Source organism: Macaca nemestrina, chromosome 16 (assembly GCF_043159975.1).
Source record: "Macaca nemestrina isolate mMacNem1 chromosome 16, mMacNem.hap1, whole genome shotgun sequence".
In the NCBI taxonomy this organism is placed as follows: domain Eukaryota; kingdom Metazoa; phylum Chordata; class Mammalia; order Primates; family Cercopithecidae; genus Macaca; species Macaca nemestrina.
This window is the reverse complement of record NC_092140.1, coordinates 93,967,885-93,991,494: the sequence shown is the minus strand read 5'-3', so window position 1 is coordinate 93,991,494 and position 23,610 is coordinate 93,967,885. Positions and strand designations below refer to the sequence as shown.

Below are 23,610 nucleotides of genomic sequence, written 5' to 3'. Positions count from 1 at the left end.
AAGCTGAAGAAAGCAGGAAGGGAGGTTGGAAAGCATGGTGAGTAATAACCTTCATGGAAAAAAAAATAATTAAGGGGGCCAGAAGAAAACATTTCCCAATGCAGAATCCTAGATACTAATTTATGATAATGGGCAATAAATGAAGTAAATCTGAGATTAAATCACATGCAGATTATAAAAGGTCTCATGGCTTTGTGGAATGACCAGTTGAAATAACTGAGGCCAGGTCCTGGTCCTGTTTCAGTAATAGCCAAGTCCAGGCCTTAGCTAGCAGTGGGATCCCTCAGCTAGCAGTGGGATCTTGGGCAAATCATGTCTTTCTAAAACGAGGAAAATACCCCTCCTTGCAAAGCTGTTGTAAGGACTACTAATATAGATACTCTTAAATAACCTCTACTCAACTGATAGAGCAGATCAATTGATTGTCTCCATTGCCTCTGTACAATAAGGACAGATATTAATGACTCACACTAAATGCTCCAAGCTAGATGGCTGCTCTCCAGTGTAACTGAATGCTTTTGCTGTCACTGTTTAGAACTGTATATGTATAAAGAGTCAGAAGGGTTTATTCCCAAGTCTGTTTATGCCAATAATAATTTTTACTATAATTATATAGTTTGTCTCACTAAACATGAAGTGTTAAACAACTGTTAAATAGGCAGGATAACTATGAAATTTCGTTAAAAACAATAAAGACCTATGATTATGCACTCATATTGCTTTGAATATTTCTTTGGGTTCTACTTCCAATTTATATCAACAGAAACTAGAAATTCCTGACTACACACTACAGATGTGGTTTATGCATGAAAAAAGTTAAACTGCACTGAACAAAATTATACATAAAAATTGCTGAATAAATACACTTAAAACATTTATTTTAAGTTCAAATAAAATGTTTAAAGCATGTATCATTTCATAATAATTCTTTAAACAATTTTTTCAATGAACTAACCAGCTATCTGTCCCAATCATGTGAGAGAAGAGGGCTTTAATTATAAATAAAGCACCTATTACAATGCTTGACACATAGTGGGTACTTCATAAATGGCAGCTCTTATTTTTATTATGTATTAACAACAACAAAAGCAATCTTATAAATTTCACTGAGACTCCTATGGTGCAATTCAAGAGCAGAATGTGGCAATGTGATACTTATGCTTTACTTAAAACAAACAGTTGAGTTAGGAGAACTGGAAAATTCTCCAAAAATGTAATTTACTTAATGTAATTGCAAATGATTGGAAGTGGAAAAAACTTTTTTAAACTAAGTGGCATATATAGACAAAAGATAAATCCACCATCTTTCTCAGAGATTAAAACACCTTTCTCAGTAATTGATAGAACAATGAGACAAAATAAAGACACAGAAGTTTAACTAGCATAATAATGATTGAGCACACTAACATGGAACACCACATCCAACAATTGGTGAAAACACATTCTTTTCACGCTCACATATAATATCTATAGAAATTAACTAAACCGGCCGGGCGCGGTGGCTCAAGCCTGTAATCCCAGCACTTTGGGAGGCCGAGACGGGCGGATCACGAGGTCAGGAGATCGAGACCATCCTGGCTAACACGGTGAAACACCGTCTCTACTAAAAAATACAAAAAACTAGCCGGGCGCGGTGGCGGGCGCCTGTAGTCCCAACTACTCGGGAGGCTGAGGCAGGAGAATGGCGTGAACCCGGGAGGCGGAGCTTGCAGTGAGCTGAGATCTGGCCACTGCACTCCAGCCTGGGCGGCAGAGCGAGACTCCGTCTCCAAAAAAAAAAAAAAAAAAAAAAAGAAATTAACTAGGCCATAAAGCTAGACCCCCACAGATTTCAAAGAATTACTAATGTATGGACCATAATATAGTTAACCTTGAAATTAGTAACAGTAATTTTTTTGGAAAAAATTATAAACATGGAAAAATTTATAAGTAGAAAAATTATAATGGAAATACTTAGAACTGAATAACAGTAAAAAATATATATATAAAAAGTGATTTTTGTTTGTTTTTTAAGACAGAATCTTGCTCTGTTACCCAGGCTGGAGTGTAGTGATATGATCACAGCTCACTGTAGCCTCTACCTCCAGGGTTCAAGTGATTCTCCTGTCTCAGACTCCAGAGTAGCTGGGACTACAGGAGCGCCACCATGCCTGGCTCTTTTTCTTTCCTTCCTTTCCTTCCCTTTTTTCCCTTCTTTTCCTTTCTTCCCTCCCTCCCACCCACCCCTGCTTCTCTCTCTCTTGCTCTCTCTTTCTTTCTGACATGTTCTCCATGTTGTCTAGGCTGGTCTCAAACTCCTGGACTCAAACGATCTGCCTGCCTCAGCCTCCCAGAGTGCTGGGAATACAGGTGTGAGCCACTGCACCTGGCCTAAAAAGTGATACTTAAAGGGATATTTGCATGAACATTCACATTAAAAAGGAAAGACACAAAATTAATGAGTCAACCACACAACTGAAGAAGTTACAGAAAAGAAGAGCAAAATAAACTTCAAAAAAGTAGAAGAGGCTAACCATGGTGGTGCACGCCTGTAATCCTAGCAATTTGGAAACCTGAGGTGGGAGGATTGCTTGAGGTCAGGAGTTTTAAGACCAGCCTGGGCAACATAGCAAGATTCTGTCCATATTTTAAAAAAAGAAAACAATATATCTACACACACATATTCTTTTAAGTAGAAGAAAGGGAATAATAAAAAACACAACCTCCTGGTGAGATTAAGGAAGAAAAAAAGGAAATGAGCATTAGAAATAGAAAAGAAGGCATAATTACAGATCCAGAGAAATTTTAAAAGATAAAAGATGAATTATATGAATAACTTTATAACAACAAATTTGAAAATTTAAATGAAATGTAATTTATGCATTTATTTATATATTTAGCTAGAAAATACAAGTTATTTAATTAATTTATTTTTGAGACAGGGTCTCACTCTGTTGCCCAGGCTGGAGTGCAGTGGTGTGATCATGGCTCACTGCAACCTTGAGCTCCCAAGCTCAAGCAATCCCCCTCACCTCAGCTTCCCATGTAGCTGGGACCACAGGTATGTGCCACCATGCCCAGCTGCCCAGCTATTTTTTTTTTTTTAAGAGACAGGGTCTCACTATGTTCCCCAGGCTGGTCCTGAACTCCTAGGCTCAAGCAATCCTCTTGCCTTGACCTCCCAAAGTGCTGGGATTACAGGCCCAGCACACACAGCCAAAAACACAAGTTATTAAAATTGACTAAAAAGAAACAGAAAGCCTGGGTAGTCCTAGAATGGTAAAACAATAAAGGTTAAGTTTTTCCCCCCAGCAAGGGAATTCCAAGTTCAGGTGACTTTTCAGAAAAGTTCTACCAAATATTCAAGGAATTGTTCATTGCAATTAGATGCACAATTTTCCAGAGAAAAGAAAAAGAAAGAATACCTCCAGCTTTTTTTTCAAAATGCTAACATAGATTGATAGAGCCAGGAAGTTACACAAAAATGAGAACTTTCAGACTAGTCTCAGTTAAATACAAAAACCCTAAATAAAATATCACCAAACTACCTCCAGTAATGTGTAAAACAGATAATACATTATGATTTAACTGGTTTATCTCAAGATTGCAAGACTCATTTATACTAGACTATCCATTAATATAATTAACCACATCAGCAGGTTAAAGGAGAAAACACATCTAAAAGCTTTTTAATAGTGGTAGAAATTGTTTTATTTATTTTCTATCTGTGTACTTAAAACACTCAAAATCCATTACTATTTAAAAATAACACACATAACTCTTAGTAAACCAGGAATAGATGAGAACTTCCTTAATTAACAGTGAGTACTATGATCCTATCACAAACAATTTCTAATATGAGAAATATTAAAAACATTTCTTTAAATCAGAAACAAGACAAGAAAGCCTATTATCACCAGTTCCATTCAACATTGTATAGGCCCTCTGTATTCATGAAAGATATATCAGACAAAATAGAAAAGGAAAATAACGAAGAGATACAAGGACTGTAAAGGAAGAAAAAAATTATTATTCTTGGCAGGGCACGATGGCTCACATCTGTAATCCCAGCACTTTGGGAAGCCGAGGCAGGTGGATCACCTGAGGTTGGGAGTTCGAGACCAGCCTGACCAACATGGAGAAACCCTGCTACTAAAATACAAAAAATTAGCCGAGCATGGTGGCGGGCACCTGTAGTCCCAGCTACTTGGGAGGCTGAGGCAGAATTGCTTAAGCTGAGGAGGCAGAGGTTGCAGTAAGCCCAGATCTGGCCACTGCACTCCAGCCTGGGTGACAGAGGGAGACTCTGTCTTAAAAAAAAAAAGTCAACTAATGAGTGATGTCAGCAAAAATGGTGGAGTAACAAACTCCAAAAGCTCATCCCTTCACAACAGAAGTGACTAAACAGGAAAGAACTGTCAGAATCAACTTTATCAGAACTGTGAAAACAGATCAAGGGTTTACAGCAACTGGGCAAAATGTTTAATAAAGAGAAAAAAAAAGAAAGCTGAGTCTCAGTAGGAAATATTTGTTAGTTTTTAAAGTTTTTATGAAGCAGGGTATGGCTGTTTCCTAGGCTGGAGTGCAGTGGCTATTCACAGAACTGAGCACAGCACACTACGGCCTCAAACTCCTGGCCTCAAGTTATCCTCCCGCCTCAGCCTCCGAAGCGGCTGGGACTATAGGCATACGCCACTGTGCCCAGCTCTTTCTAGTGGTTTTAACTTACTCTGGCCCCATCTACTGCTCTGCAGATTAATACTGGCTCTGAAGACAACAACCTACTTTCCCAGCACCGGTGTTTATTACCAAGGGTGGCAGAAAGGACCTTCTTCTCAGAGAATTGTTGTTGTTTTGACCTTGCTGGTGACTCTGAGCTCAAAGTGCTTGCGCCTATTTTAACTAACTCAAAACTTTCCTAGGACAAACACAACCACCCAGTGTAGGGGGCATTTATTGAATACATTTAAAGGCAAATGAATTAGCCACTGTCAGTTGGGGTAAGGCATAACTGCCACTCGGGGTAAACAACAGATAATCCAAAAAGCTTGAGAAGAAAAGATGAGAAGTGAAGCATTTTAGGGAATAAGGGCTTTGAAAAGCTCCCACATATTCCTGGGAATCTAGAAGGCCATGCACTTACCCAAGTCAGGCTGTATGCTCAGAAAAGACCTAAAAAACTGTCGCTTCTGGCTGACACCCAGATTCTATACAAGCAGGAAAAGACAAGGGCAGAATTATAAACAGCCTTAGTGTAGAAGGTGTCCCAACACATACACAAAGATGGAATATTTTTGTTGATGATGATGATGTTGTTGTTCCAGATGTTTAAGGAAACATATGTTGAATCACTAGCTGACTACTAAACTAATGGAACAAAGACTTCAGTAGAATATAGATTTTACAAAATTAGTACAGAAAAGTCACAAAACAACAGTTACAACAAGGAGCAGAAACAAACCTTCAGGAGGGGTGAAATATGATTACAGATTTCCCACATTATATTATTTAAAATGTCTAATTTTCACAAAACCTATGAGATATACAAAGAAGTAACTGTGGCCTATACACAGGAAAAAAAGAAATTAATAGGAACAATCATTGACAAAGCCTAGACATTGGACTTATCAGACAAAGACTTTATGTTAACTATTTTAAATATGCTAAAAGAAACAATGGATAAAGAACTAAAAACAAATAAGAACAATGACTCACCAAATAATTAATATCAATAAATAGATGGAAGTTAGAAGGAGGGGCTTCGAGACAGCTGGCTAGAGGCATCCAGCACTCACCTCCTCCATAAAGAAAGACTCAAAATAACAAGTAGATAATCATACTCTGAATAGAGCATTTAAGAGAGAACAGTGGAATACACCTAAGACACAGAGGGATCAGAAGGCAAGGCTACCAGCTTAGTTGGGATCAGCTGGGAGCCCAGAGAAGCTTCCCAGTACAGAGAAAAGGTCAATGACCACAGACTCTTGTAACCTGGGCCAGGAGAAAACCCCTTGACCCTTGTAAGCCCTGAGACTACTGGAGGGAGCTGCCCGGAGATGACATGATAGCATCGCTCCAGAAAGGAAGCTCACACCAGGTCCCACTGCCCTACAACTCCTAAGCAGCAGCAGCACGGCACTATTTTGAGAGCCTAGTCCATGCCAGACTGCATGCTGCTCACATCACTAGAGATATCCTCCCACATCCATCCAGAGGGCTGTAGCAGTACAATGCTGGTTAAACCCAGGGGAGTAGCAGGGAACTCAGCACTCTAGCACATACAGTGTGCTGCACCTTGGGGAATGTGCAGTGTACCACACTGGGGAGGCTGCCCCCAGGACAAAGGGAACTAAACTGTGTGCTTTCTAGAACCTGAGACTGCCTACCTGGGGCAGCCACCACAGACAGTGACCCCATTCTCCCAGCAGCAGGGCTGATGTGCACAATCCCTGAGAACAGACTCTGCCGCTGCCCATTGCAGCTGCCACTGCTGCTGCAGGGGCTGAAGCACGCACTTCAGGCAGTAACCACACCCTCTTCAGCAGCAAGGTCAAAGCACACTTGCACATGCCTTGAGGACAGGTCCCTCAGCTGTCCCAAACCCCTGCACTCTCAACACTTTTGCAACCACCTAAGCACTCCACCTGGGCCTGGGGCTCACCCTGCCCTGCCCACTACAGGTGGTGCCTCAGCATACTACTGAAACTACTGAAGACAGGCCTGCTCAGCCTAACACTGCCTCCCACTCAGTGCCCAAGCCCACTACCCTGAAGCCTGAGGATTGCCCCACCCTATCCACCACTGGTGGGATCTCTGCACTCCTCTTCAGAACCCGAGGACAGGCTTACCCTGTCTGCCACTACCAGCACAGGCAGCATCCACTCAAATGTGCCATCTGGACGTCTGGGGACTGGCCCACCCAGCTTGTCACAGCCAATGCTAACACAAACATATGCTACTTCAGAGCCTGATGGTGGTCCCATCACCATAACTGCCATCACCCAAACAAGCACACTGCCCAGGAGACCGAGAACCTACCCCCCTACCTGGTTCACTGCTGCTACTCCTGGTACCTGAGCAAGTGCCTAGAGGCTGAAGAATCAGCATATTGGGACCCACTAACACTGGTGCTCATCTGTGCCACCCAGAGGCCCAAGGAAAGGCATACTCAACCTGCCAGTGCCACCAGTTGAGCTTGAGGACTGAGGACTGGCAACCCCTTCCACAGTAAACCTCATCACAATTTCCACTAACAAACTCAGCCTAAGCCACTGAGAAAACCACAAACACCACAGATGCTGTTTACAGTTGAAGAAATCATATGGAAACTGCATGACTCCATGCACCCAGAATGACAGCTAAAGTGTCCTACCCAACCAACACCATAGATACATCCTTAGGAAGAAGTCTTCCCCTATAAAAGCCTATCCAAAAAAAGTTGGATGTGACTGTTATACCAGATATGCAGATATCAACATAAGGAAAAAATAAACATGAAAACACAAGGAAATATGACAACTCGAAAGGAACATAATAATTCTTCAGCAATAGATTCCAGTGGAAAATAATTTTATGGAATTCCAGAAAAAGAACTCAAAATAATAATAATCAAAGTAGCTCAGTGAGATACAAGAGAATATAGATAAATAATACAAAGAAATCAGAAACACAATTCAAGATATGAATGAGAAATTCACCAGAGATAGATATCATAAAAAAGAACCAAACAAAAATCCTGGAACTGAAGAATTCAATGACTGAAACAAAAAATTCATTTGAGAACTTCCACAATAAACTAGAGCTATCAGAAAAAAGAATCTCAGAACTTAAAGACAAGTCTTTTTAAATAACCCAGTCAGACAAAGATAAAAAAATAAATATATAGGCTGAGTGTGAGGGCTCATGCCCACAATCCCAGCACCTTGGGAGGCTAAGGTGAGCGGATCACTTGAGCTCAGGAGTTCAAGACCAGCCTGGCCAAAGCATGGTGAAATCATATCTCTACTAAAAATACAAAAACTTAGCCCAGCATGGTGGCTTGTGCCTGTAGTCCCAGCTACTTGGGAGGCTGAGGCACGGGAATTGCTTGAGCCTGGGAGGTGGAGGTTGCAGTGAGCTGAGATCATGCCACTGCACTCCAGCCTGGGGAACAGAGCGAGATTCCATCTCAGAAACAACAGCAACAGCAACAACAACAAATCAAACCAACAACTAAATAAATAAATACATAAATACATACATAAAAAGAATGAATGAAACCTACTTGGCATACGGGACATCATGATATTACTAAATACACAAATTTGGAGAGTTCTAGAAGGTAAAGAGAAGAGTAAAGGAACAGAAAACATACTTAATGAAATACTACCTGAAAATTTCTCAAGTCTAGCAAGAGATTAGACATCTAGATATAGGAAGCTCAGGGAAACCCAAATAGATGTAACTCAAAAAGCTCTCCATGGCATACTATAGGCAAACTGTCAAAAGTCAGAGAATTCTGAAAATGACAAGAAGAAAGCATCTAGTCACATATAAGGGAACTCCTATCAGACTAACAGTGGATTTATCAGCAGAAACCTTACAGGTCAGGAGAAAATGGATGATATACTCAAAGTGCTGAAAGAAAAACAAAATTATCAACCAAGAATACTATACCCAGCAAAGTTATCCTTCAAAAATTAAGGATAAATAAAGTCTTTCTCAGAAAAGCAAAAACTGAAGCAATTTATCACCACTAGACTGGCCCTACAAGAAACGTTAAAATAAGTCCTATACATGGAAGTGAAAGGACATTATCTACCATCATGAAAACACATGAAAGTATAAAACTCACTGGTAGAGCAAACACAAAAATGAAAAAGAGAAGGGATTCAAATGTTACTACTATTGAAAACCACCAAACCATAAATATAAACAATAAAAGAGAAACAAAAGAACAAAGCATATACAAAGCAACCAGAAAACAACTAACAAAACGACAGGAATAAGTCCTTACATATCAATAATGACCTCAAATGTAAATGGATTAAAGTTTCCACTTAAAAGATACAGACTGGCTGAATTGATTTTTTTTTTTTTTCTTTTGAGATGGAGTCTTTGCTCTGTCGCCCAGGCTGGAGTGCAGTGGCATGATCTCGGCTCACTGTCAGCTCTGCCTCCCAGGTTTATGTCATTCTCCTGCCTCAGCCTCCCGAGTAGCTGGGACGACAGGCACCTGCCAACACACCCATTGTGGAGATGGCACCGAAGCATCTGGTAGTGCACAGCACCGAGAAGGTACATGACTTTGTCAGCAGAGTCAGATGGGTGTTTATGACTGTGCTGCGGGATGTGCATACCCAGTCCCTGGGGGATGCAGTGCAGGGGGAAGAACCTCGGTTGCAGGCTCACCCAGTGGTCCACCAGAAAATATAGCATAAGCAGCTGTTGCGTCCCAAAGGTGGGCCTAGGGACCCCCACCCCCACTGAGTTGTGGGAGTTATGCAAGTAACATCGGCAGCGTCTGGGGGATCCCCGCCCTGCCTGAAGGTTCTGTCTCGGATGAAGGAGCTGACACATTTCCTGCTCTGCCTCCAAGATGGAGAGGCTGGCTCTTTAACGTGTGAACTGAGGCTGGTCCAGAGAAATGCCAGAGACTGTCAGACGATGGAAGTCATGTACAGAGTTGGTACAAGTCATTTGGGAGAAGGACGTTACTGTGCAGCCCGGTCCTGCCTAAGTGTTCCAGTTCGGCGAGTACCTGCTGTGGTCAGGTGGAAGTATAAAGCCTTTTCTGTTTGATGAGGGAACTGGCTGAGATGCCTGGCTTGGAGGGACACTGGACCACCAGAGTCACATGTGGACTTGGCAATCCCCTGGTCCCTGAACACAGATAAGTTTCTGGGTAGGGCTACATCAATTAATGGCTATGAAAGCCAGTCAGTGAAAGTGAGACCTGTATCTTTGCACCTTGGCATCAGCTGCCTGGCTCTCCGCTTATGCATTGTGTATGTCTCTCCCATGCCTGAATGCATTCTGGGGGTGGATGTTTTGCACAGCTTGGCAGCTGTGCTGTCTGTCACAGACTTGATGGACCACTTGACAATGGAACTGGGACTTCTTTTTCAGACAGCCAGGAACAGTGTGTCTTCACGGCAGGGCGACAATGGACTTTCACAGTGTGCAGTGGTGTCACAGTCTTATTAATGATGTTATGCTAACCTCTGATTCTTTTACACGTTTAAAAGTGGCAATGCCCTTTTTGCCTGGGATTGGGATAATGAAACTGAGGCAGCCTTTTCCAATAGCCAAGCAGGCTATTCAGTAGACACAAGCCCTATGGGAAGTTGACCAGGGGTGCTCATTTAAGCTGGATGTGGATGTGACCACAGATAGTTTTGGCTAGGGCCTACAGCAATGCATGAGGCACTTGGGAGTGACAGGAGTCTTTTAGTCCCAACGATGGAAGGGAGCTGAGCTCCAATACTCATTGATAGGGAAGCAGTTAGCAGCTATATAGGCTTCCCTTCAGGCTAACGAGAGTGTGGCAGGACAGACAACTTTCCCAATAGCAGGATGGGTGCATTCATAGGTAACAAGCCCCCAGACTGGAATGGCGCAGATATCCACTTTAGCAAAGTGCAGCACCTATTTAGAACAGCGGAGTATGCTGGGTACAAGTCCCTTAGCCTCAGTGTTACAAGAGGTCTTGGGACCTGGCGTCCTAATGCAAGATAAAGCCATGGGGCCCGAAGCACCCCTAGACCCTGAGCCTTCACCGTTAGGAAGAACATCCCCCCATTCTTAATAGGGCAGGGTACACAGATAGGTCTAGCTTGGGTGCTACTGCTGCCTGGATTGCTCTCACAGTCTAGCCTCATACTGACACCATATGGTTTGAAAACAGGTGCAGGCAAAGTAGCCAATGGGCTGAACTCAGAGCAATGTGAACGATGATGACCAAGGAGGTGACACCTATGGTAAATGCACTAATAGCTAGGCAGTTTATCAAAGCTTATGTATGTAAGGGCCTGTGTGTCCAGAAACTTATGTATGTGTTGGACCTGTGTCGGGGCCTATGTACCAAAACTGTATATCAGGCCTGCATGCCCAAAGCTTATGTGTCAGGCTTATGTATGAAGCCTATGTGTGTTTATTGGGCCTCTGTGCCCAAAACCTATCTCTCTTGGCCTAGAGGGTGAAATTTAAGGTATATGGATGTGCTTTGGTCAACGAATAGGCCAAGATGGACATCTGGGCCAGAATGACTCAGTGATTTTAAGGGCGCAGGCTCATACTCCACTTGTTATATAACCTGTTTGTGTAAGCTCATACTGGGCTCGGAGCCACTATTGTTTGAGAAAGGTATAACTGCCCTGCTGACGCCGTGCACAGGGCTTGTGCAGGCGCACCCAGAGAAAGAGAGAGAGCGAGCCAGAGTTGTCCGTCTTGTAGGCAGACAAGGGGGAGCCAGGGCCCAGCTCGTCTTGTACCCAGAGAAAGAGTTAAGCTGCTAACCCTGTAAGGGAGAGCCTGCCTTGTAGGCCAGGGAATGCAGCTGTGTGTGGGAGCGGCAGGAGAGGCAGAGCTGGAGCCGACAGCCAAGATAAAAGCAGTGTCAGACAGCTGCTGCAGGAGAGTTGCTGATGAGGGAGCTAGTGCAAGTGAGCTGCTGATGAAAGAGGTGCTGAATAAAACCATATTCACCTGCCTACAGCCCCTTGAGTGTTCTTTCAGCTATTTGTTGCCCATCCACCCACTCCCTTGGGACCTCAGCATGGGCCAGAACCTGACACTGGGTGTGACAGCACACCCTCGCAAAAGGATATCTAAGAAGAATAAAAATACATCACCTATGAATAATTCTTGCCCAAAATATTTAACCTGAATTTAATGAAGCCTCTCTCTAGGCCTAACTTCCACTTTACAAGAAATGCAAAGGCCAGAAGATGTTAAATGACACCGTAGGGAAAACAATCAGATAAATCCAGAAAATAGGATGGTCTATAAGACAACTGGCCTTAACTCTTAAAGACAACATCGTAATGAGCGGATTAATAAGAAAAGGTGGAGGACTGTTCACATCACAAGTGACCAAGAGGAGGTCATATGGGAACTCTCTGTACTCTGCTCAAGTTTTTTATAAACCTGAAACTGTCCTAAAAATATAATCTAAAAAATTACAGAGAAATGCTGAGTCAGTCACTCAGAGAAAGAAACGTCAATACTAAGAAGATTCCACTTTCTGGTTCTTACTCATTTGGTGCTGCAGAATCAGTGGCTGAAAGTGCAACACTTCCTTTTTGCTGTGCTGGTGATTTTTCTTCATATATAATGCCACTGGTAAGGACGAAGAACAGTTTCTTCTTTTTCCCCTCACACTCAAGGGAAGTCTAAAGAGCTGACCAATGAAGGCACGTTCATCACCTGCTGGCACTGATCAAAGCAAAGGTACCCACAACACCTGAAAAGCTCCTCCCTAGAGTAACAGATATGCCACCTGGCCTAGAGCTCTGCCTCAAATATGGCCTATTCCAAAGTTTTTTACTCTGAAGATGAAGAAATCAAGGTCCAGAAAGGTCACACCTGTGAGATGAAGCTAGCTGAGCTTAGGCGAGGAATCCATCTCCTGACTCCTGGTCTGCCACTCTTACCCAGCACTTTCAGTGAAAGTGAAAATAGCCTGGAAGACATCCCTCTCTGCTAGAACTGCCTTTTAGAGAGTAAAGCAATTTCCAAATATGTAGAGCACGACAAATACAATAGTCATTAATTAATATGTAGCTACTAAGCACTTGAAATGTGGCTAGTCTGAATTGGGATGTGTTGTAAGTCTAAACTGGATTTCAAAGAGTATGATTTTTAAAAAGTAAAACAACTTATTAACAATTTTTAAAAGACTGGTCAGGCGTGGTGGCTCACGCCTGTAATCCCAGCACTTTTGGAGGTCAAGGTGGGCAGATCACCTGAGGTCAGGAGTTCGAGACCAGCCTGGACAACATGGTGAAACCCCATCTCTACTAAAAATACAAAAAATTAGCTGGGCAAGGTAGTAGGCACCTGTAATCCCAGCTACTCAGAAGGCTGAGGCAGGAGAATCGCTTGAACCCAGAGGGCGGAGCTTGCAGTGAGCCAAGATTGCGCCACTGCACTCCAGCCTGGGCAATGGAAGGAGACTCTATCTCAAAAAAAAAAAAAAAAATTATTTATTATATGTTGAAATAATATTTTGATAGGTTAAATCAAATATATTATCAAATTTATTTTTAGAAACAACCAAAGATAAGGAGCAACTAAACACAAGGTGTGAACATTGACTGGATCCTAGTTTGGGGAGAAAAAAAATAAAGCTACAAAAAACAGTGTATTCATTTTCTATTGCTGCTGTAACAAGTCACCACAAATTTGGTGGCTTAAAATCATACGAGCTTATTATCTTATAATTCTATAGGTCAGAAGTCCAAAACAGGTCTTACTGGATTAAAATCGAGGTTTCAGCAGGGATGGGTTGCTTTCTGAAAGGTATATGGGAGAGTCCGTTTCCTTGTCCTTTCCAGTCTCTTTTCCAGAGGTCACTGACATTCCTTGGCTTGTATTCTTCCATTTTCAAATCCAGCAACACTGTCTCTCTCTGTGCCTTTCTCCCATAGTCACATTTCCCTCTGACTCTGTTTTTCTGCCTCTATCATCCACTTTTAAGGACTCTTAAAAGTGGATTAAGGGCCCACCAAATAATCCAGTATAATCTCACTATTTTAAGTTCAATTGATGAGCAACCTTAATTCCCCAGTTGCCATGTAAGGTAACATAGTCAGAGGTTCAGAGGATTAGGACATGGATACCTTTGGGTACAGGGGAAGCATTTTTCTGCTTACTACAAATAGTTTTGTGACAATGGCAGAAATTTGAATTATTATAGAATTTTTGTTAATTTACTTGTGTATAATAAGGGTATCATGGTTATGAAAGAAAATGCCTTTATTCTTAGGAATGCCTTCACTTAGGAGTGAAAGGTCAAATCTGCAACTTATTTTCAAATAGTTCTGCAAGTAAATAAATGTGTAAACTTACATACATATTCATATATACATATATCTATAAAGCAAAAATGGCAAAATATTAATGATTTTGAATGTGGATAGAAGGTATATAGTTTATTACTATTATATTATATATATTAACTTTTCCTTACATATCAAATTTTCCTTAATAAAAAGTTGGAAAAATTCAAACAAATCCACAAAATATCACGGTCAATTATACAAATATATATGATAGAAATGTACTTAGCAGCCTATCACAGTGGCTCACGCCTGTAATCCCAGCACTTTGGGAGGCCGAGGTGGGTGGATCACCTGAGGTCAGGAGTTTGAGATCAATCTGGCTGACATGGTGAAACCCCATCTCTACTGAAAAAACAAACCAAAAAAAACCTCAAAAAAATTAGCTGGGCATGGTGGCATGTGCTTGTAATCTCAGGTACTCGGGAGGCTGAGGCAGGAGAATTGCTTGAGTCTGGGAGGGCAGAGGTTGCAGTGAACTGAGATCATGCCACTGCATTCCAGCCTGGGGGATACAGTGAGACTCCACCCAGCCCCCACACTAAAATAAAAATGTGATTTAGCCATAGACCATGTGATAAAAGAGCTAGGGGTGTTACATTTACTTTGACTTTAAAAAGTCACATGGCTAACAAAAAGTTAATACAATCTTAAGTAGCATTTAAAGGATTATGGGAAAGAGTATCTTCTTCCCGTGAGCCCCTGACAATGGAGTACTGTACGTTATCTATGCATCCATATGTGCATCAAAAATGTCTAATACCTGTCACATATACCTGTGTTAATATTATACATAACTATATAGATGAGGTTATGATTAATTAAAAAGTGTCACTTAGCATTCTGTTATGTATTTTTCATCACTGGACACTAAAATTATACTGTCACCATGCAGAAACTGTTAAAATTTGTCATTACAAAGCATTCTCATATTCAAAAGTGCCGAGAATCAGCACTACAGATAAATTCCCTCAGTCTGTTCTTGCCCAGGTCAGAGCAAATGTAGATTAAAAAGAAATTATTTATCTGCACACTCAATCAAGAAATGATTTATAGTGGCTTACTGAAACAGCTCCATTGTCTGGGGTATATACCCTGATTTTTGGTCAAGGTCAAGAAAGAATTCAGGACATGGGCACACACGAGGAACGGATTTAGGAGCACAAAGTTAAACAGAAAAAGAAAAGCGAGAGAGGCCCAGCGCGGTGGCTCACGCCTATAATCCCAGCACTTTGGGAGGCCGAGGCGGTTGGATCATGAGGTCAGGAGATTCAGACCATCCTGGCTAACACAGTGAAACCCTGTCTGTACTAAAAATACAAAAAATTAGCCGGACGTGGTGGTGGGCACCTGTAGTCCCAGCTACTCGGGAGGCTGAGGCAGGAGAATAGCGTGAACCCGGGAGGTGGAGCTTGCAGTGAGCCGAGATCGCGCCACTGCACTCCAGCCTGGGCGGCATAGCAAGACTCGTCCCCAAAAAAAAAAAAAAAAAAAAAAAAAAGAAGAGAGAGAAAAAGCTTCCTCATAATGAGAAAGCAGGTCATCCACGAGAGGGTCTCCAAACAGAAAAAGGATTGGCTAGCACATATATTCCAAGCTTTATAGTCCAGTTTGAGGAGGTGGTGTATGATTCACATAGGGCTCATAGATTGGTTTAATCAGGTATGACATCCACATAGTGCCCAGGGAAGGCTGGTTACCCCACACTATCTTATTGTGCAAATGGACATTCCAGCTGATCGGTGCCACCTTGTCTGCTTCTTTCTGTACACCTGGCTGACAAAGAGAAGGGAAGATGGAGCCTCCATCTTGAACATGATTGGCACAACTGCCAGTGTCTATGTCTGCAGCTCTTCCTTAGAAAGGAAAATAATTAGGGGCTGCTTTTCATTAAAAAGAAAAGCCTTACTGAGGACTCCCATACCCCTACTATCTGCCTAAGTAATTTCTTAACTCCTATATCATTATGAAGTCACATATACTACAACGAAAATAAGTTGAAGACAGATAAGAAAAATACGGCAAAGGGAGAAGGGCAGGAAAGATAGAACAAGAATCTCTCACACAAAAGGCGTGATATATCTTGTTAGAGGTGAAATATTTCGTTCAATTCTGTCTATCTGGATACATTAAAATTGTATTGAGGAGAATTCCAGGAATATAGTAAGTAGGTAACAGGATCAAACAACTAAATCCTGGATTAAGCATTTTTTCAAAATCTTTTCTAAATGCACTGATGAGCTTCTGAAAAATTACAGAATTCCCAGGATTCCTGAAGGCAAGAAACCAGAAGGGTCAGCTGACCTCAGCTGCCTTTGAAAACATTTGATAAACCAGATGAACTGGATCTTCAGGGTTTTTGCAGAATTAGGGCTTTTTGTGGGCACAAGTAACAGGGTAAGGGAGCAGGCCAATAACAATTCCCTCTCTAATAAAGCTGAGACCTCAAAGGGCTTCTTTGCTTTTGTCTAAAAGTGAACAGAAACTTATCTCTAGCCTCCAAACAAAACTGCAAGGAAAAATAAATTATGTGGAATTCTGATGCTGAGTGGATTAGGGTAGGGAACATCACATCTAAGGATCTGGAACCACAACCCATCCCTCACAAGCTGCTCTCTGTATAGTCTAGAAAACTGCAGACCAGTAATTTAGAACAATCTCAGCTGGTACTGCTGCCTGGCACCTGGGAGAAGTAAACATAATCCTTGCTGGAGAAATCTATTTTTATCCAAGGGCTCAAAAATACTGATACAAATAAAATTCCAAGAAAAATGAGTAGCTCAAAGCAAAAAATAACTGAATACATTGGAAACATATAACCATGAACAAGGAACAGCAAAAACAGACCTGAGGTACTGTGGATATACAGCATGTACAATAACTACATTCACTATTTATAAAGATACATCTAAACTGACTGTAGGGAATAAGAAACTCTAAATAATAACTAAATAAAGTTGAAAAAGTACCCCCAGCAATGTGGTGCAAGGTGGGTGCGGCAGGACCATGCAGCTCGAGTGCAGCCCCAGCGGGAACACAGACCATTTTAGTTTTGATTGCTGTTACCACTACTGATAACTGAACCAAAGTAGTGATGCTACTTGAGGGAAATTTCTGCAACCCGCAGTCAACGATTATATGATTGTGAGCCATGCCTTTAGTGAAGAGGAACACTGAGCCCCAGCACTTGTGCTAGGGAGCTCTGCCTTAGGGGATTACCAGTGAACTTAAATGTGTAACAAATAGTACTCTTGCCACTATCATACACCAGCTGAGCAGTCTGAGATCTACTTATTTCTCCTTGGGCAGTCAGAAAGTGGAGGAGAGGATGCCCTGGCTATGAACTATGCAAGGCTTAGAAGGGCCAAAAGACTGCACCATTTACATCAATGACCCCCTTAAGAACTATTTTCTGCAAAAACTACATCAGCACAGCCAAGTACAGCATGTGGTCATTTCTCCCTGAGTTTTTGTATCTGCAATTTACCAAAGCTGCCAATGCTTTCTTGTTCATTAATGTATTGCAGCAAATTCCAGATGTGTCTCCAACAGGAAAATATACAACTCTCTTGCCTCTGATTTCAGGGATCAAAGAGGTTACAGAAGACTGTAAATGACATACGGCACACAAAACAGTTATTACAAAGAACTGGGAGTTCCTTCCTACGGACATAGTGCTGATGTCTTCCAGTGAACCTCAGCCGACTGTTATATAGCAACACCTAATCTGGATGGAGAGACAGATCTCAAGCTAGAGCAGGCTTTGCCAGAAACAGGCTGAATGCAATCAGAAAACCGATTGTTCAGCCTATCTGGAAAAATAGACCTAATCGTCATTTCAATAGCTTTGCTGGAACCTTGAGCCTAAGTGATAAAAGCTCTGTTCCAATTGGGCCTGACCAGGTCTTGTTAAGAGGTACACAGCTGAGAAATACTCAGTGGATTATTGGCATAGTTGTTTATGCTGGATTTGAGACAAAATTCATGCAGAATTCTGTCAAATCACCTCTTAAGAGATCAAAGGTTGAGAAAGTGACCAATGTGCCAGTCTCCCTTTTGCCCTGCTGCTCTTGGTCATGTCCTTGATTCCAGCTCCCAAGTCATTGTTTGACATACTGGTGTTCATCATCTTGTACCAGAACCTCATCCCCATTAGTCTGCTGGTCGCTGTGGGAAAATTGTGAAATATATTCAGGCCCAGTTTATACACTGGGATGAAGATATGCATTATAAAGTAAATAATGTCTACACCATGGCCAGAACATTCAATCTCAGCGAAGAACTTGGGCAGGTAAAACATCTATTTCCTAATAAAACAGGAATATTAGGACATTTAAGAAGGGTACCATTGCAGGTGCAATTTATGGTCAGACATCTTCCATCCCAGAGTCCTGTGAATTTTATGACTCCAAATTATTGGAGAACTTTGAGAATGGTCATCCCACAAAAGACTGTATCTGTGTACCACACTGTTATTCCAAAGACAGATGGAAATAATATAATCTACCAGGCTTCCTCCCCAGCCAAAGCAGCTTTAGTGAAAGGAGCAAAAGAACATGGCTTGTTCTTTGTATAAGAACACCATACTGTCACCATAGAAGCTACGGGAGAAAAATACTTTTGAAATTCTTAATGTCCTGGAGTTTTCTAGTAATAGAAAAAGGATGTCTATAATTGTCTGGACCCCTATGGGATGGCTCTGGTCTGGCTCTACTGCAAAGGGGCTGATACAGTGATTTATGAGAGACTTTCAGAAGATTCTCTATTTGTTCAGGAGACATTAACCCATCTGGAATATTTTGCCATAGAAGGTCTGAGAATTCTGTCTGTTGTGTATAGAGATTTAACTGAGAAAGAATATAATTGGTGATTTCGGAAGTACAAAAAAGCAAGTACAACTGTACAAGACAGAATTCAAAGAGTAGGAAAAGTGTTACGATATTATTGGCCAGGCACAGTGGTTCACACCTGTAATCTCAGCACTTTGGGAGGCTGAGGTGGGTGGATCACCTGAGGTCAGGAGTTTGAGACCAGCCTGGCCAACATGGTGAAACACCACCTCTACTAAAAATACAAAAGAGAAATTAGTTGGGTGTGGTGGCGGGTGCCTATAATCTCAGCTACTTCGGGAGGCTGAGGCAGCAGAATCACTTAAACTCAGGAGGCAGAGGTTTCAGTGAGCCAAGATCATGCCACTGCACTTCAGCCTGGGCAACAAGAGCAAAACTTTATCTCAAAAAACAAAAAACATTATATTATTGAAAACGTAACATAGGCCATATTTACTCTACATGCCAAGATAAATATGTAAAGGAAATCTAGTTATCAGTGTTTTCATATCTTGAAGTAATTTTTATTTTTTATTTTTTATTTATTTTTTGAGACGGAATCTGACTCTGTTGCCCAGGCTGGAGTGCAGTGGCATGATCTGGGCTCACTGCAAGCTCCACCTCCCAGGTCCATGCCGTTTTCCCACCTCAGCCTCCCAAGTAGCTGGGACTACAGGCACCTGCCACCACACCTGGCTAATTTTGTTTTTTGGGGTTTTTTTTTGTATTTTTAGTAGAGATGGGGTTTCATTGTGTTAGCCAGGATGGTCTCGATCTCCTGACCTCATGATCCGCCCACCTTGACCTCCCAAAGTGCTAAGGATTATAGGCGTGAGCCACCACGCCCCGCCAGTAATTATTAAAACAATGAAATTTTGTTTTTTCTTCAGAAGTAAAAAAAAAAAAAAAAAGAAAAAGAAAAAGTAAAAGTATCCCCAAAATGTATAAATATGAAAAAATATTAATTACTGAAAAAAACCTTGTCAACAAACAAGATCATGAGTTAAGGACAGCTAATGGAAGAATTGGTAAATGGAAAAAGACATCTGCAGAAAATATCCAGAAAGCAGCAATAAGAAATAAAATGATAAAAAATATGAAGATTAAGAGACAGAAGGGAGAATGAGAAGATCAACATACAATTGGAGTCTCAGGAAAAGGGGAGTGCAGGGAGACACGGAGAGAGACAGAGACTCAGACTGAGACAGAGAGAGAGAAGAAAATAAGACAGAGTGAATGTTTCAAGAGATTTATCACTGGTAAGTTTCCAAAACTGATGAAATACACCATCCCAGATTAAAAAAAAAAAAAAGTAGCAAATCCGAAATAAGATAAAGACACAAAAAATCCTCACTCAAACACATTATAATGAAGCTTCAAAACATTTAAAGTCAAAGGGAAGGCCTTAAAATCAGCCCGAAAATGACAGGCTATCTTCACAGGAACGACGATTAGACTTCTAGCTGACTTCTTATCAGTAACAACTGAGGAAGAAGACAGTGAAATGATAATTTCAGTGTCATGAGAGAAAAGAACTGTCAACCTACTATTCTATATCTATTGACAATATTGTTCATGGAGGGGAGCAAAATAAATATATTTTCAAAGAAACAAAAACAGAGATTTGACCTGGAGAACCTTATTTAAAGCAATTGTAAAGAGTGAAATTCAGGCAGAAGGAAAGTAGTATCAGATAGAGTCCAGATTAAAAGTCCACTTGACAGGGAATTTTAGTGAGAATTCAATCACTTACTAGTTAGTTGGATGGCATCATATTTAACGTCTCTTCAACAATAAAGAGACTTTTTTAGACATAGTTTTAATCTTTGAAAGTCAGACGCTAGATCCATTATATTATTACTTAGAGTTTCCATCTCACCTGAGTTGCTGTCTTACTAGGAAACATTTGATATTTCTTCAGTCACACCTGAAAATGGAAATAACATTTAGATGGTGCTTCACAACTTTTAAGGTGCTTTCATAAACATCATCTTGTTCAAATTCACAACTGTGGTACTATTATTTTCATTTTATAGACTGAAGAACTCATAGAGTATGATTTCTCCGAGATTGTATAGTTAATATAACTCAAAAAGGTTTTTTGTACCTAAAGATTGGACTTTTTAGGTCGGGCACAGTGACTCACGCCTGTAATCCCAGCACTTTGGGAGGCCAAGGAGGGCAGATCACTTGAGGTCAGGAGTTCAAGACCAGCCTGGCCAATATGGTGAAACTCCTTCTCTACTAAAAATACAAACATTAGCCAGGAATGGTGGTGCACACCTTTAACCCCAGCTACTCGGGAGGCTAAGGCAGGAGAATCGCTTGAACCCAGGAGGCAAAGGTTGCAGTGAGCTGAGATCACTGCACTCCAGCCTCAGCAACAGAGTAAGACTCTATCTCAAAAAAAAAAAAAAAAGATTGCACTTTTTAGATTGTGTTCTGCCTTTAAAAGTCCCCTAAATATCTTTAGGATTAAAATACATCTATTAATCAAAATTTTAAATGAAAGCCACACATACAAACAAGTGAAAGTGAAGGGAAGTGTTCTGGTTGAAGACACAGCATGCTCAAAGCTCCACTTATACAGCCTCCCACTATCTGCCTGAACTCTTCTGTGGACTAGTTTGAAGTTCACTGATTGACACTATCATCCTACTTTCACCTTATAGTCTCAGACTCATTCACATTACTTAGTCTCCTAACTCAAATCACTTTCTCTCCACCCCAAGCTGACTACCAGTATTCACTTACAGATATTCAAGACTTCAGAGGATCTTTGAACTCCCCCAAATTGAATAGTATATGTACGTACATGTATGTAATTTTAATGGAAGAGGGACTATTACAAGGACTGTTTATAGGCAGAGGAACTGTTTCACTGGGTTCTGAAAGTAGTCCATGATCCAAAAAAGGGGTAAGCCTCTGGTTGTGGCTTATAAGATCATGGCTTTAATTCAAACCTCAAATTTTACATTCAGGGCCAGTTTTCCTGGTTTTTGTTTAGCTTTGCTTCTTGACTGTTATTCAAACTCTTATTCTGTAAATACTTGACTCAGTCTAGTCCAGTTTCTGGAACTTTATATCTGAATGCAGATGGCGACCCTGTCATATTCTAGCCTTGGGAACTAGACGCAAATATTGCCTATACTGTCTTTGTTTTGTGTAATGAATTTTACAGTATTCTACAGTTCAAAATTTAAGTATATACTCTTGTAAATAATTTCAACCTTTAATTTAAACCTATACTTTAAACCTTCAGAGCTCTGTTGCCTGTATCTTCCAGGGTATATGGTACATGGGGGCTTTCAACTATATTTGTAGCTGGCCTACGAATAAATGAACACCATTGGCTTATGCTTATCTTTTTTGTATGTCTTAAATGTTGCATGTAAAATGTCAATAAAAGACATACAAAACTTAAGCAATACCCTTCAGGATCCTAGCCAATGCCTGATTCATAATGGGTGATCAATAGTTATCTGTTAAATAAATTTTTATTCATACTAGGTTTAGTTGTTTTATCAGGTTATCATTATACTTAAGATGACACAATATATTTATTTTAGCTGACTATATACAATGAGTTGTTATAGTGGGGTTTACATACCTAGTGTGATTATAATTAAATTGATTACTTGTAATTAGACTTGTTTGTTTAAGACAGAGTCTCACTTTGTCACCCAGGCTGGAGTGCAGTAGTGCCATATTGGCTCACTGCAATCTTTGCCTCCTGGGTTCTAGTCAGTGATCCTCCTACTTCAGCCTCCTAAGGAGCTGGGACTACACGCCCAGCTAATTTTGTGTGTGTGTGTGTGTGTGTGTGTGTGTCTGTGTGTGTGTGTGTGTATTTTTGGTACAGATAGAGTTTCACCATGTTGGCCAGGCTGGTTTCAAACTCCTAACCTCAAGTGATCCTCCTACCTCAGCCTCCCAAGTGCTGGGATTACAGGCGTGAGTCACTGTGCCTGGCCTTAGACTCTTTACAGTCATATTTCATACGGTTTTCCCATCAGTAGGTGAAAGAGAAAAAGACTGCTTCTACTCTGAATCCCAGAGAATAAAAGGAAAGATTATAAAACTAAGACATCATTTTGTAAAGGTTTTCATGTTATTTCATCTGTTAAGAACGTTTAGATATTTTATTTTGGCTACAAAATTTAAATTTCTCTTACGCTAATTTCATATGACAATATTACCTTTTGGGTTGGTATTTGGTTCCATGTACTACTAGTTTGTTTGTATTTCAAACTAAGACATACTTATTCAGACTTTTTAAACTCTAGTGTGCTCTAAATTCAATTACTTTTCAATGTCTATGAATTTTCATCCAATTATTTCACTATGTGGTAAACTTAAACATTGATATCTGAAGCAGTAGCCATTATATTTGGTCCATTAGTTTACTTACAGCCCAGCACTAATGTTTATTAGTCAAATGAAATCTTAACTTGGGAAACCCTATTCTCACACTTAGCCAGAGGCTATAATTCACCACTAGTATTTTCACAAATGGGTTCAACTGAAGACAAGTACTGTGGGAAAATGTAGATGGGCAAAGCAAATCTATCAGGGCAACTGGAAAACTAAGTCAAGTTCATATGCTACAGATAAGGGCAGAGAAGTGTCATCTCATTTTCAAAAAAGAAAAAAAAATGCAGGTGGCCTTTGATGAACAAAATATTTTTCTTCAACCTATTTTAACCTCTATATTCTTATTTAAAATTTCCTCATTAAAGCTATTAAGGTAAGCTTCAGAGTAT

General features: G+C 40.8%; 1 protein-coding gene across 7 annotated transcripts in view; it reads right to left on the bottom strand.

Moving 5' to 3' along the window:
- LOC105485999 (NEDD4 binding protein 2 like 2) overlaps positions 1 to 23,610 on the bottom strand; it is a 113,969-nt gene that overhangs the window by 33,755 nt on the left and 56,604 nt on the right. For 3 of the 7 annotated variants that reach the window (XM_071081662.1, XM_071081666.1, XM_071081667.1), the window contains one exon: positions 20,727 to 20,774. The exons of 3 other annotated variants lie outside the window; for them this stretch is intronic. Coding sequence is in view for 1 of the 4 variants with exons in the window: in XM_071081666.1 (XP_070937767.1) it covers positions 20,765 to 20,774 (10 nt within the window). In the remaining 3 variants the exon portion in view is untranslated. Of the gene's footprint in view, positions 1 to 20,726; positions 20,775 to 23,610 lie in introns of those variants that run through there. One more of the 7 variants, XM_071081661.1, reaches the window with a different exon arrangement.